Source organism: Trachurus japonicus, chromosome 19, assembly GCF_045865225.1.
Source record: "Trachurus japonicus isolate A0001 chromosome 19, Traja_1.0".
Classification (NCBI taxonomy): Eukaryota; Metazoa; Chordata; class Actinopteri; order Carangiformes; family Carangidae; genus Trachurus; species Trachurus japonicus.
In genome coordinates this window covers 6933481-6949191 of record NC_140925.1, presented here as the reverse complement: position 1 = coordinate 6949191, position 15711 = coordinate 6933481, and the positions used below count along the sequence as shown (strand labels likewise).

Sequence of the window (15711 nt, the reverse complement as noted above, 5' to 3'; positions counted from 1 at the left end):
CAGTATCAAACGCTCACTCTCCAAAACTCATATCAGAGTCAGAGAGTCAGAGTCGGTTTATTTGCCATTTGTGGAAGGAGACCACATTGGAAAATGGATTTGCAAGAGCTCAAACAGGAACACTTATAGGACAATAAGACAATAGACAACATTTTTGTTAATAAGACAATCAATAAACAGATACAATAGATAGATAGAATAAAAAAAGGGCAATTTGCCCCCATGGATATAGGCTGACGGTCACCAAGACAAAGTACAGCACATATAAAAAATGCATACTATGTAAAGTGCAAAGTGCCTACAGGAGCATTATACATGTGTGTGTGTCTGTCTGTTTCTGTGTGTGTGTGTGAGCACTTTCTCCCGCTCTACGTCACAACTGTAGCTCTATGGCCGATTGCGTCATCATCCTCTTGTCATTCATTAGACACAAAACATACTGTTTAACCACATTCCATGCAAGCCTCCTCTATTATTTATTTATTTATTTATTTATTTATTTATTTTTTGCTCTCGAGCACCCTCTCTCTCACTCTCTCTTCCTGTCTCTCTCTCTCTCTCTGCCCCACTCGCTCTCTTTTGGCGTAGACTTTTGCATATATCACAGGCTGGCAGGCTAAGAGCTTGGGACTTCCCCACGCCACACTCCAAGCCTTTGATCCTTTGCTTTGGAGGTAACATCAAAAGGAGAGGCATAGAAAGGCAGCTACTACTGTGAAGTTCAATGTTCAACTTGATGGCTTGGCTGAGGGCTTTTTTTCCTCTCTCCTCCCTCCCTCGCCACCCCCCGCCCCCCCTCCCTCCCTCCCTCACCTCACCTCCCTCCTCCCGCTGCTCCCTCGATCCCTTCGCTGCATCCCTCAGCTGACAAAAACACACAGTTTGTAGCCAAGGGTTTTTTTTTAGGTGTGTGTGTGTGTGTATATGTGTTTGTTTGTGTGTGTTTGCGTGTGTCTGGTCTGACCTCACCTCTATAGAACCTATCTGGTATAAAACAAGACCTCCTCCCAGTAAAAACTCCGACATACAGATGGTGTACACAAAGATTCGTCCGTTTTCCTTTTTTGACGGCGTGGTAAAAGGTGCAGTTCCAGTCGCCCCGGCAACTTTCCCCCTCGTCGTCTCTCCGTGTGGGTATAACCTGCAGCCATCCCCTACTTTTGCAGCTGCTTGCATCAATGCCAATGGATGGATGGGATGGATGGATGGGCTGGATAGGAGGAAAAAGGGGCATGATCACAGTGTACTGTTTGCTGCACGCCTCCCTACTTCTCTGTATGGATCCATCCTTTGCGCTGGATCGACGTCACTTCTTCTGTGAGAGGAAAAAACGACCTGCTCTGTCTGTCTGCTCTTCTTTTTTTCAGATGCTTTGGTTGCATGTGTTGACACAGGGGCACAAACCAGCCTGCAATCATTTGTTCACAGGAAAACAAACGATTTTCATAACGAAAGCCGCAGCTGGGTTTTTCTTATGCAAACTCTCTCTAAATTAAGGAAGTGTCAGATGAAGCTATATGCATTCCAGGTCAAAGCCAGGCTTTTTTTCTGTGCTGCAGTCGACCGTATTTAAATGACACAGACTTGATAAGGCGATCCAGAAAGATGAGGTGCTCCACTAAATGCTTTTTCGTTTTTTATGAGCTTCCCTGTCTGACTGTGCCAATTAGCAAAGGCGTGTGGCCTGCTTTTTCTTCTCCTCTCTTCCTCCTTTTTTTTTCCCTCCCTCTCCTGCTCCAACTCTCTTTCTAGATAGACGCTCTTTTCTATCTATGTTCCCACACACACACACACACAAGAGCGCGTGCACGCACACCGCTGTACACACACCGAGCACACGTTTCACGTTTGGTGTATCATTAGCTTAGTGTGCGGGGAGGCGTTGGAGCCCGGGCTCTCTCCTGCCTTATCTCCATGTCAATCACAGCGTGTGTGTGAACATCAGTTGTAATGATCTCCATCCAGCCTGTCGGTGCGTGTTAGCGCCTGGCTTCCCTCGCCCCCGGAGCAAGCCGTTCCCTAGCTAATAGATGCAAAATTAAGCTGATCAATAGATGGCCTCAGCTCATTATTGACATGTTATTGCGGTGTGGGATTTTTGTCTGGGGGTTTTTATCCAGAGCTGGCCAGATGCAAGGCAGGAGGAGCGAAGAAATAACAACAACAACCAAAAAAAAAAAAAAAGTTAGCGAAAATGGCTCACTTTATTTCAGCTCTGCAATGATATTATATTACGATAATTTATTCTCATTAATGTCATTTTTTTAGATGCTGGATGTATTTTCTATTTATATTCCTTGTACCAGTGGAGGAGTAATCACCTGCTCAGTGGTAGGAAATGAGATGGAGACTTTGTAAAACGCCATATTAAAGATTCATCAATAATTGGCATGTGTGCTGGCTGTTTGTGTTGCAAAGGAGGAGGAGGGTGGGGGGGGGGGTGCAGGTTTTGGGAAGGGGGGGGTTGATCACCATGTGATTGAGCTAAGTGGTAATTAACCATGAGAGAGGTGCGTTCGTGTGTGTGTGTGTGTGTTTCTTTTTCCAGCTGTACACATCCACGCATGAAGACGCGTGTGCTGCTGCTGCTGCTGGGAGGGAAGGTGCAGGGTGAAGGTTGGGGAGGGGGGTGGGGGGGGTTCATCGCTGACAGGAGTGATTTGGAGGTGAGCGCCGGGGCAATGTGGTCAGGTTAGGGAGGGACAGGATGGAGGTGGTGGGGTGGGGGGCTAAGGAGCCACCCACTCTGGCCTCAACCACAAAGCTGCCCCCCCCCCCCTGACCTTCCTCAGGTCTTATTGTCATGGAAGCATCTCCCATTTTAATGAGCTCCAATAACCAAGCCCTTATTACTTATTTATTCATTAAGCCACCGTGGCAAAGCGGCAGTACCCCACTGTGTGAGTGTGCATGTAATTGCCTGTGTGGGAATCCCCCCCCCAACCACCCCACAGATACCCTTCCTCCATGCACAATATCACAGTAAATACCCGTGTTAAGTAACACCACCAATAATAAGTGGGGTTAAAGCTAATTGAACCAAAAACGGATCGCTCACAGCTGATGTATCATCCAAGCCGGTTGGGTTCCAAATCTATAACCCCAGACCATATTTGAGATTTTTGAGCCGGGACCCTTAAAATTCTGGGCTTTAGGTATGCTGAGGGAGTAGGCCTCATGAATATGGAGGCTGAACTGCTTCAAGGTGTATGTGCAAGTGTGAAAGAGACACAAAACAGGCTGAATGTTTGTTGGTTTCGTATGATGCTCCTGTGAAGATTAATTGCCTGTTGGTATGTGTGTGTGATGCCTTCGACATAATGCTTTCTGATTGATGAATATGCGTAGGTGGAACTGTGTGATATCGTGTAGTGTTTTTTCAGAGTATACCAAGTCTTTGTGAAGCCTGAGAGTGTACACATTCTCTCCCTCTGAGGCATGTTTCATAGCTTCCTTATATCCAGTCTACCGTTTAACTAATTCATAGTGAACTCTCGCAGAACAAAACCAGACACCCAACATCAAGGGCAGCGTTCAGCTCTCCTCCAGCACAATACCAAATACAGCATTCTCCAGCAGAACGTGGGCGCTGCAATCAGCTTACTTTTCTCCCTCAGCAAAGAGCTCAGCTGCCGTTCACCTTTTTAACTCTAACCCTCCACGCCCCTCGCCCTGCTTCCTCGCAAGCAAAGGTAAGCGTGTTGCGAGCGCACCGGTTGCCCAACCTCTTCACCTTCCTCAGCCCTTGCCTGGCCTGGCCCCCTTGCGTAAGGGGGCTCAGACACACCTGGGCCTGCAGACGTGCCTGCTCACCTCCACGCTGCCTCTAAAGTAGGTCAGTGTGTACGGATCTCCCAACCAGGGAAGTCCAGGATCTGATCTTTGCCCTGTTCCTGGTCCAGCCGCCTGTTTTCTGCTGAGTGGTGGGGCCCCTCAGCTGATTACCATTAGTAATGATGCTGGTGTGAATATACTGTACAGAGCACACACAATCGCAATTACTGGACTTAGGCTATAGTTAAACTGCATATTTACATTGGTTTCAGTCTTTTCTTTTGTGATTTGATTGTTTATTGTTTAGCATTAGTTGCAGTATGAAGCACAGACAGGGAAGTAGAGTCTCTAGAAAGACTGGGTCTGCTGTTTCAACTTTCAAAAAGGTTTCACTCTTGATCCAGGATGTATATTAAATTCTCTAGATCTGATAAGTGCCAAACATCCTTGTGAGCAAACCAGTTAGTCCAGCACACCTAGATATCCTGTTACCTGGAGACATTATAGCGAGGAAGGTAAATGAACTTGTTGCTATGTGAAAGATTTGATAGAGCACTGCAGTATGCCACATGTTGTTGTGGCTTTACTTGTAACATTAAAGCATTAGTTTCATCGATGCTGCTTTTTGAAAAAGAAGTCAGCACTCTGTTGCATCCAGATATCTTTCTCTGGCCTTTGTGGTGTGAACATGAAATGAAAACAGGAGAAGTAACTCCAAAAGAGAGTATTGACGACTAATCCCACTCTGTTGATTAGTGAAGTTAACCATAATTACAGCCCTAATAGGAGTAAGTAAGATGCATCGATCAAGCTGCTGCATATATTACAGTCGCAAAACAATCCTTGCTCCTGGCTTCATAACATGCAGCCCACTCAATTTGGGATTGTGGAAGCCAACCAAAGCAGCCAAAAGCCCAAGTTAGATTTGTGTCTGAGTAAAGGAAAAGAAAGAAAGAAAGGAAGGAAGGAAGAAAGAGAGAGAGGGAGAGTCAGTGGGATAGAAGAGCAGCGATGAGCTCTGTGAAGCAGGAGAAGCACCTGAAAGCAGAGGCATTCTGCAGCCGAGCCTGATGCTAAAGGTGCCAGAGCGCCTGTTCATTAGCGGGGCTGATGGAAGACTAGCCAGCTCCTGCTGGCCTTCACCCTCCCTGCCACTATTTATAGAGCAGCCAAGAGATACTCCTAATGACACAGGGAGAGGGACAGTGGGAAAGGGGGGAGGGGAGGGGAGGGGGTGCAAAAGTCAGAAATCGAATGCTGTTTACTTTCTGAGGCTCGCTGAGAAGTCGGAGTGTTTTGGACTGCAATCACGTCACCACCCCCCACCCCCCCTCCCCTCTCTGCTTCCTCTGAGAGCACTGCACCCACCGCATGTGCATCCAGGTGTAATCTCTGCTATAGTCTGTAATCATCCAATCAATTTAATTATAGGCAGTAAACCATGTTTTTGTTAAACATATGAGCACTGCACAATTTAGTCCCTGTGCGATTGTCATAGGGGGAAAAAAAAAAAAAAAAAAAAAATCGTGTTGGCTGTGTGTTGTGCAATCCTTTTGAAACTTTCCGGTCAATCAGCTGGTGTTTGAACAGCACATTTGTCCACACCTGCTAAGTAAACAGTGTCAGAGCAAAGCCATGCGCATGAACCAGTGCTTAAGGGAGCGAGACTAACTCTCCAGAACAGGCCAGATAAAAGTCGAGCGTTCATGGAGGTGAAGTCTAAAAACTGAGCAGTGCTTCTTTCTTTCTTTTTGAATCAAATCTACTGGCTTTCTGAGATATTTTGAACAATAGTAGTTTCACGTTCAGCTCGATTTTCAAGGGGTGAGTCGGGTAGAGAGGATGGAGAGGTCACGTGCATGTGGAGAAAAAAAAAGGGTTATATGAGAGTGTCAGGTTGAGTTTTTTTTCCTGTAAGGAAGCGAGAGATGGGGAGTTTGAGGTGGAGATGTTGGCAAACGGGGCAGGGGTAGGAGGTGAGGAGGAGGATGAGGAGGAGGAGGAGGGAAGGTTTTGGATAAGGTTGGCTGCCCCGGTGCTGTCAGGGCCAGTGGAACCCCCAAGGTGTTCTGGCTTTAGAGTAAATATGGGCCCAGCGGACCCCTTCCTGCCCCAGGGCACACAAACCCCAGGCCTTCCCACATTCCACTTTTATTTTCCTGGTTGCAAAATGCCTCTGGCTATCAGAGCAGGTGGGGTGTGAGTGTGTGTTTTTTTTTTTTTTTTTAATATTTACTCATAAAATGTGCATTAGCAGAACCAAAGCAGCCGTGATGGGCCCTCTTGTGTCTGCTAACTTTCTCCCAGTTCGGTCCAGAAATCCTCGTGCTATATTTCCATTCACTTTTTTAACCCGTCCGTTTGCACTGCACTCAGAAACAAACACGGTCTATCGTCGTTTTTTTTTATATTTTGTTTTTAACCAAGAGGATTTCAAAGGGTCTGTGTTGCATTAAGCTTCTCCCTCCCTCAATTACAGAAAATTACCGTCCCCTCCTCAACAAATTACATGTTTGTATAACCACGTGTTTGCTTCTTCTCCTGCACCTGCGAGCGAGGACAAAGACTGCCGGCAATATCCGCAACAGATCAAGACAATATGCTCGGCTCTCGTTTTTTAAAGGGATAAAATTGTAGTCAAACTGGATGTACTAATCTCTTAAGCTTGGTGCAGTTTACTTGCAGAGCTTTGAATGGGCTCATCTTACTAGCCTTGATCATTTCAGACTTAAATAAAGCTCTTTATAGTAGCAGTCTGATTGGTTTAATCTGCAAGCTGTCAATCCCATCGCTGAGCGCTCTCCCAGAGGAGCTGCACGCCGCGCCTGGCGACCAGAGGATGTTTCAAATGTGGGTGAGCGTTGTCGTTCAGGTGCCGCGTATTTATGTACAGTAAAGTGCATGTAACGGTATGTCGAGGGAGGGAGGGAGGGAGGGAGGGAGGGGGTCACCGCGAACCTACATGTGTTATCCTCCGCACACACACTGGCTGTAAATGTGCAAAGTGAAGCCGTGTCATGCCTGCGATGATGCGAGGAGGCCACAGATGGGCCGAAGATCTGCTGGACTCTCTAGATCGACATCCAGCATCCATATGCTGACTCTCAACCCAAGCTGCTATCTGTCTGTCTGTCTGTGTGCGTGTGTGTGTCTGTCGCTCGCTCGCTCACATGGCTGGAAAACGCTCGGACAGATCCCCCAGCGGTCCTCATCATCTGTCCCACGGTCCCCTGCTGGAGAGTGGACCAGTGTTTGGGAGCCATATTGGCACATAAGGAGCTCTGTTTGTTTGTTTGATTGGTCTGAAGCCCTCTGCTCTTAATCCAAAACAAAACGAACAAGCCGTGCGGTGGCTGCCGCTCCAGCCGCCAGGCCGCATGTGATAAACACATCAGATGGAGGAGAGAGAGGGAGAAAAAAAGTAAAAAAAAAAAAGTTGGTTGTTGACCAGAAACAGGCAGAACAATCCTGCGCTTTTTGCGTGTCTGTCGTTCACACTGAAAAATTTACGAGTAAGACTTTTCCTGTCTTTTTTTCCCCCTGTCTTTCTGTCAATGGCTCATATTGACGTTTGGTTAATGTTTGATAGAATCTGTAAAAAAAAAAAGAAGCTTTATTTTGGGGAGGATCAGAGTCTAGCTCCGGTAGGAAGGAGTGTTTTAGGGGCCAAATTGCTTCTGTGGCAGCTTGTTGAATTAGTAACAACGAACGGTGTGTGTGTGTGTGTGTGGAAGTGTCGGTGTTGTGGACGTGTGAGGATGATGTTGATGTGTGAGCGCTCAGGATCAGGATGCCCCTTCCATTTGTCTTCAACCTGCTGCCCCTCTGCCACCACGAGCTGTGACACCCCCGGCTTGTTTTCACTGCGATGACAGTCGGTGTGGATCTGGGTTAACACTTGTGTAGCTCATAACATGCCAAGCCCCCCCCCCCCCCATCCCAGTAGCTGCATGTTTAAAAATAGTGTGGTGATAAAACAGCACTGGAACAAGTGGGAGATAAATTGATCAACAGATTATCAATCTCCAGAAATACAAGTGTCTTTAGGCGCTTTCTGTCCAGGCTAATTGGTTAATTGAAAAAAATAACCAATCAATAATGACAATGATTATTTGCTGTAGGCCTTGTAAACAACAACCCCTCACCCTCCCCCCCCCCCACACACTCTCCACTTACCACCAACTCCCCATCTTCTGCTTGGGGAAGCAGTAGTGGACAGGGAAAATCGGGGACAGTGAGAGTGAGTTCATCTCTCTGTAAGGATTTAGAGGACTCCCTTGTCTTTCACTTCATCAGAGACAATTGAGTCATTCAGCTCCCATTGTGGGGCTGTGGGGCTGGCCAGGCGAGGAGGAGGGTGGGAGGGAGGGGAGGGGAGGGGGGGTACAGGGTAGGGGAAGGGGAACAGAGGGTGGTGGTGGTGGTGGTGGGGAGAAGGAGAAGCCGTCTGCTGCTGCACAACACGGAGCTGGAGCACAACCACTGGGTGGCTCCTACAGGGTGGGGGTCTGGGGGGGGGGGCTGGTTAGTGTTTGAGTGTATGTGTGTGTGTGTGTGTGGCAGAGGAAGAGGGGAGGGGGGGGGGGGAGAGAGACAGAGGAGAAGAGAGAGTTATCCTGGAACTCCGGAGCAATTTGTCACATTGGAATGGCTCTTGAGTTACCCGGGGGGCCCCCTCATAGCAGGAGAGTTTTCAGGTCGCAGAGTGAATATGGTGGGGTAAAGAGGGGGGGGGGGGGCTGGGAGGGAGGGAGGGGCAGAGAGGGGTCAGAGGTCACGGGCCTCCTCGAGCCCATGCAGGCGGCGGTGCGTCCGTTAGCGAGCAAGCAGGGCAGACGGGCGGGTGGAGAGACAGAGACAGAGACAGAGAGAGAGAAAGAGGAAGGAGGCCAAGAAGGGGGGAGGGAGGAGGGGTGAGAGGAGGGGAGGGGGGGGTCGGAAAGCCCGGTGCCTGCCAGGGCTCCGTTTTCCTTGGCATGCTTGTAAAACCTGCAGGAGAGATTAGTGTGTGAGAACATTTGCAATAGCAGGGCTGAAGAGGAGCCACTTGTCAGGGCATGCGCTCCGGCACCCTTCCCCTCTCTCCCTCTCTCTCTCCCTCTCTCCCTCCCTCTCTCTCTCTCTCTGTAGTCTTTCAAAGCCTCTCTCGTCCCCCCGTTGCCACACTCGGGGGGTGTCACCTTCACGCTCCTTTACCCATCTCCTCCAGAATGTCCCCTCGACCCCGTTTTTTGCCAGCTGCAGCTGCGTTTGAATATTTGCATGTGCGAGCATGTGTGCACAGTACACGCAATGGCAGGCAGGACTTTCCCATGGACAAGACCCCGTCCCCACCCCCCCCCTCTCAGACCGCCACCCTCTCCCCACCTCTCTCTCCAGCGCTAACCCATGTCTTCTCTAGCCCTTCTGGCACCAATGGACACCGTCTTGAATTACCTCATAGATGACAGCGGCCCCGTCACTCTCTTCCTCCTCTTTTCCTGTTACAACACCCCCTCCTCCTCCCCTCCCCTCCTTGTCCCTCCTCCTCCCCCCGCCCCCCCCTTCATGGCAATTAATACCCAGTGTGTGGGGTCCATAAAAAAAACCCACAAGACCTCAACTCTGGAGTTTTTACAACCTTTCCTTTTTCCACTCTCAGGACATACAAACAAGCATAAACAAACCCAGTATTTTAGCAGTAAAAAGCCATCGTGGGGTCATAAATGAGTGGTAGTGGTGGAGAAAGACCAGGCAGCAAACTGTGTTTTTTTTCTTAGCAGGGGCTGCAACTGAGGACATGGAGTCAATAACTCCCTCCAGCGTCTACCACTGGCAGGCACCCCACAGTGAACTCTCCGCTAATTACCACTGATATAGACACAGTCTCAGGAAGGGTCGCGACACACTCACTCACTCTCTGACCAGCTCTGACACACACACACACACACACACACACACACACACACTCTCTCTCTCAGACATGCATACAAACTAGCGGTCACCCTCTCTGAATGGCAACACAGATTGAATTAATGTACCTGCCTCTCCATGCAGGAAAGAAAGCTGCAACTGGGAGGACTGGGGGGCTGAGGGAGATGGTTGCACTGATCTATTCTAATTTATATAGCAAACAAAACAAAACCATTGGTCAACAAGTGCTGAAACTTGATCCTGGGCCATGGTGGTGGGATGCATGTGAAATGTTTACAGGATTGCATGAAGCTCTGAGGTCGTTATAGGAACCAAGCTTGTGATTTCAATCAGTCATGAAACATAATTGAATAGGATTCAGACAGGATGTTGAAATGATGCAACAAAACTGGACCATCAGAAATGCTGTTTTACAGATTTCTGTTCATGTTGTCATAGGCCCACATCTAATTCTTAAGTAAAGGTTCAACCCATTCATTTGCTTTTGAAATATCTGTGGCGCTGAGGTTTCACTTGTTTGTTCCCGTCGCTGCTCTTGTTCTGTTATTTTATTTAATTCCACAAGAATTTGTTTGAGTTTAATAGACTTTTTCTTTCAACAAATGTTTTATATTTAAGCATCTTTTTGGACTTGAGCTGAGGCGAGAGGTTTTTTTTTTCTTCTTTACTCTGCTGATGTTGAGCTCCAACACCAGTTTCCACCTTTTCTACAGTTTTCAGACCCTTCACCTCTCCGCGCCGCAGCCATTCCAAAGGCCTCAGAGCCGAAACAGCTGCTGTGACCTCTTTCCCTCAAACTAGGTGGCCGTGACATTGATAAGCAGAGCTCGGACCACATACTGGAGCAAAGTGAAACACCACCAGCAGCAGTCGGTGGCAGGAACTCACTGTACCGACAGTCAATCTGAATGTGAAGTTTGATGACAGCAGATTCAAGATTGTTTTGTCATGTTTTATTATTATTATGGGGCGTGTAATTGAAGATGCTCATTTTTTTTTTATAAGATGAGGCACCGAGTAGTCGACCGTTGTAGGTAGAACAGTCAACACAGCACATGTCATCAAATTAAAAGGCCTCCACCCAGTTTATAACGCAGACAGATGTTTCTCATGACCCTCGTTTCTGCTTATCTTGGTTTTCTGTGCTTATGTATGCGAGTGATAGAGAAAGAGAGAGAGAGAGATCGAAGGAGAGGTTGGGTGGGAGAAAAAAAGAGAGAGAGAGAGGCCAAGTCAATCATTTATGGGAGCAGTCAGGAGGTTCAGCCTCAGAGGAGTGTGGTGAGACGCCACGCTTTAACCTCTTTATGGGCTCCAATAAAACTCTGACAACAGTCACATTTATGACATTAGGTCATCTTAAAAGCCATAAGCTATGTACAATACTTCCCCTAACCTCTGCCCCCCCCCCCCCCCCCTCCGAGCTCTAAATTAGTGACCTAATGAAATCCAAAGAAGCCACTCCTCGGCTACTTTAGAGACAAAAAGTTGTTTTGTTTTTGGATTCCTTACTCGCTGTGAAGGAGTTTAATGCCATATGTCCCTGGAGGGGGAAAAAAAAAAAAGTGTCATTTGATTTACACAACCGCTGTGTGCTCTCCTGCTGGACTCACAGATGCATGCTCGAGGCTATCTTCACCCCATCCACCATCCGCCTTCAAGATCTTTATTTGCTTTTCCATGTTTTTGAGTTTCCACACCCATCAAGAAATGTCGTCCCCTCCCCTCCCCGTCCCCGTCCCCCCCTCCCCTTTTTTTGTCTTACCTTTAATTTGTTCTTTTTGGTTTTTGATTTCTGCATTGTTAACATGTTTTGTTTTCTTTCTTTCCATTCTGTTTCCTTTCTACCATTCAGTACCTACAGATGAAATGGCCCCTGCTAGATGTTCAACCAGGAGGTCTTCAAAGTAGACAAGCACTTAAAGATGCCAGGTCCCCGTCACCGGCACACATCGTTGTAAGTAACACTCCGCTCGGTACTTTTCCTCTCTCACCAGCTCTTCTTCCCTTTATTCATGACAGAAAGACAAACAAACGCTGCTTTCCCTGAACATCCTCAGTGTTAAAGCCCTTCCTCCCCCCCCTTTGCCCTGTGAATGGATGCTTTAACTGGAAAATGCATATTTGTTTGCATTTACCCCTAAATCACAGTCTCTATACGAATCCCAGTCAGTTTTATGTGAACTTCTTCTATACATGCACATTTTCACAATGCAAGTGTTGTGGTTTGCAGAAAGTAGAGCTTTTGTCTTGTTAGGGAGTGATCAGTGATCAGGAGGCGCGTGGCGTGGTGCTGGGGGGGGGGGGCTGCTTCTTTGGACGGCCACCCCTCAGCTTTGTACCGAGCTGGACGATATTGGAAAAGCTGGTCTCACGTTGACAACTTTTTTTTTTCTTCTTTTTCTTTTTTTTTTCATGAGAAATGAGCTAATGCTGGGCTGCTAACATACTGTCTTTTGAAAAGAAAGTGTGGGCGCTCCTTCAACATTGATTACCCTATCCATGGAGTTGGAGGAGTATACTCTGGCAGGAGGAAGAGTTGGCTGGAACCGCCATAGGGGCATATGCAGCACATAACACATAACAGAGCATCACCACCGCAGGCATGTCGATATCTAAGAGGCTAGCAGCTTCTAGAACGAACAGTCGGACGTGAACTTAGCAGTTAGCCAAAGGCAAAAAGTTTTCAGGAGGTCAGCGGAAAGGTTGAACATAGGGAGGTGTACGTATGTGGTCACGAGGTTAGCGAGCCAGGAAAATCAATGAGAGTGGGGACTGAGCAGAATTAATGAGGTGACCATGAATGCCCTCGGCCATTATTGGCACAGTTGTTACTTTTTTTTTGTTTTGGAGTGGTGCATCTCCTTCTACATATTGTTATCAACACGGAAATTTGAAAAGGGCATAATGATTTTAGATGGAGAAGCCTTCCGAGTTAGTGCGCTCATGAATACACCGTCTCCTGTGGTAAAAGTTCAGCACTGGAGCTAATAACACACATAAGACCTTTCCTTTTGGTTTTTGTTTATGTACCGTGTGCATCAATGCAGTTAGGCGTCGTCATGGCGCTGGAGCTCACACACGGAAGGCGGCGATGATTTTTATCGCACAAATTAGCCTGTCAAGAAACAGTGTCCCCTCTGAGTCACATTCGACATTTGATCAGTTCAGTTACTTTTATGGTCTGTAATAAAAAACCATCTCGAAACAGTTACTCAGAAGTTGGCGAGCCGAGGCCTCCTTGGTATTTTGCCAATTTAAGTTAAGCACATCTTAAAATAGCAGGAGTCGACAGGGTTGTATATTTGAAACAGAAACCTTGTCAAAAGTTGCGTTTTTTAAGACAAAGAGCTGGAGATGACAGTGTTGTTCTGAACAAAACAAGCCCAGCTAAGGCCCTCCTTATCTACCCCTGTGATGCTGCTGTTATTTTTATACCTAAGAGTTCAGGGGCCTCTTCTTACTGTTATTTTAGGAGACGCTGAAGACTCCCAGCTCCTATGAAGTCATTAAACTGGTTGTAGGAAGCAAAAGCTGCAGGTAAATGCTTGTGGTTTTATCCTGGTATGAGTCATGAGGCTGTAAATACTCACCACCTCACATCTACATCGACTCCTGCTGTACGATTTAAGAAGTTTTAGAGCAAAAAAAGTAAAAGCCACAAGTTTTTAGAACGTGTTAGTGACGTTATCACACATTTTATATACATTTTTGTTGTTATATATACATTTTATTGGATTTCATGGGTGCGAAAATGATCTATGATTATGGCAAAATATTTTTGGACGCTTTTTTCTCCCCCTTTTTTCTTGGGAGACTAAATTTACAGATCCATTTTTCACTATGTCCACAGACAGCTGTAATACAAACAGTCAAGTGTGCAACACTTAACAGGCTTGGAACAAACAGAAAACACCAGCAACTCATCACAAAAACAGAAACTGGCTGTGGGGCGAAAAAACAGACTTGAAACGGCAAAAGATGGACAAGCAGTCAAATGGAAAAAATAGGCTCAGCACATGGTTGCAGTTATACACCAGTTCACAACAACAAAATGTTGTGATTGTGCCCGATGAGGTACATGAAAAAGACAATACAGAAATAAATCATAGATAAAATGCCAGTCAAATGGCGGGTTGGCTTTTCTTTTGGTTTTGCTTTTAACGAAATACAGAGAAACCGTCTTGTGAACGTTGAGATAATCACTACCAACTTTTACCTGCGCTGTAAAAAAGTGACATCCATTGTGATCTCAAGTTACAAACACAATATAATCCTGTTTATTGTTGGGTTTCAGTTGAGTTTTCGAGAGGAACGATGGACGCCGTTTGGTCGTGAGGTGTTTTTGCAGATTATGAGGAGATTTTTTTAGCAAAACCAAAGAAAAAAACACCAAATTCCACAATCATCTCTGGAAAGTCTAGAAAATAGTTGAAGCTGATGATAAATATCTGAACCTTGAACCTTCTTCTTTTGCTCTTTTATTTTCCATTACGGGGGGGCTTTAGCTTTGAGCAGAAAAGGCAAAGAAAAGCAGAGCGGAGCAGTGGGAGCGCCGTTAAATGCATATCCTAATTAGTTCTGACACTGATCAATAAGAGAGAATATATTGTAATATTTGTGGTCATATTGCCCAGCCCTGGTGTGATCTGTTTGATAGAGTACACAGGCTGATAAGATCAGAGGCATTGCAGCATCACTGCATAGGCACACAACTCGCTGTTGGCACAAGTGATGAAATTGAATGTGAAATGCAGCTTGTATTGTTGGCGCCCCTTCCATCCTGCTCCAGCATCCACCTCTGACTGAGAAGGAAGTGTGATTGAATGTTTCGCTGGTTTGCATCATACCGGCTGTCGTACATATAGAAAAGACAGATTACTGTGGACAGCATCGTGAATGCCAATGATAACCCCACACGGACTCCCGCTGGTGTCACTCAGTCAATCAGTCAAGGTTTTTTTTTTCCCCCTCCTTCCTTCCTTCCTTCCTTCCTTCCCCTCCTTTTTTTTTTTTAAACTTCAGGATGCCAGTCTGCATGTTCCAATACGTGATCCCCTTATCAATAAATTGGGCTGTAAACGGTAGTTTCTTTTTGTTTACAAATGCGCAGAAACACTCGGGCACCTTGACCTCTCCCTGCCTTGGAGCGCTCGCAGGCTGCATCGGCAGTGATAAGGAGCCGTGGATCGGCCTGCGAGATAAAGGCGATCTGAAGCCCGAGTGACCCTGACAAACAGTTGAAACAACAATAGACAGACAGTGAGAGATAGAAGCAGAGATATAGATGGCTGGAGATAAGACTCAGAGTTGTGGCTGAGGAAGAGCGTGGCGTTGGAGGAAAGGGGGAGAGAAGGAGGCAAACGGACAGACGGTCCGGCTGAAAGAAGCCAGGTGGAATACTTGAGTGTCGGCCCCGAGAAAAGAGGAAGTGACCTCACGCCGGCTGGTCTTTCTGAGGGCAACGCTATATGCCCCTGTTTACCATGCTCTCAGAGGGGGCCACGCAGGGCCTTTTTGAAGTGGCTGACCACCCCGCAGGCAGCCCTCAAAACCTGCCGCCGCTGAACTTTTATGCCATTGGCTGAACGTTATTCAATATTTATCCACCTATTGATGTGTCTTTTTTTTAAGGGAGAGACTCCCAGAAGCATTCTCATGCCTCACACGGCTCCTGAGGGAAGGATCATAAACAGTCCTCGCTTTGTCAACCCGCCTTTTTTTATTGTGATGTTTTAATTTGACATTGTGGGTTTAAAGAGTCTTTGTGGATACTTAGCAGCAGGCAGTGACGGATGAATTTAGGAAGGGGAGTGTGCGTGTGTGTGTGTGTGTGTGTGTGTGTGTTTTGGACTGTTTTCACACTCTCTATTATTTAGACTGTGATTATTGCATTAACCCAATAACGCAACATAACATACCATACCAGATTGTTTTGTAAATCTGCTGTTTAAAGTGTGATAGCATCAACAATGGTGCAGTGAAGGCCTCAGCAGGAGTCCAGCCTCATGTGGGTAATGTCAT

General features: G+C 46.8%; 1 protein-coding gene across 33 annotated transcripts in view; it reads left to right on the top strand.

Annotated features, from left to right (window-relative positions):
• Positions 1-15711, top strand: part of tcf7l2 (transcription factor 7 like 2) — a 94373-nt gene that overhangs the window by 20880 nt on the left and 57782 nt on the right. For 28 of the 33 annotated variants that reach the window (XM_085762252.1, XM_085762246.1, XM_085762250.1 and 25 more), the window contains exon 4: positions 11543-11644. The exons of the other annotated variants lie outside the window; for them this stretch is intronic. In XM_085762252.1, coding sequence (XP_085618378.1) covers positions 11543-11644 — 102 coding nt within the window. The remainder of the gene's footprint in view (positions 1-11542; positions 11645-15711) is intronic. 33 annotated transcript variants of the gene reach the window in all.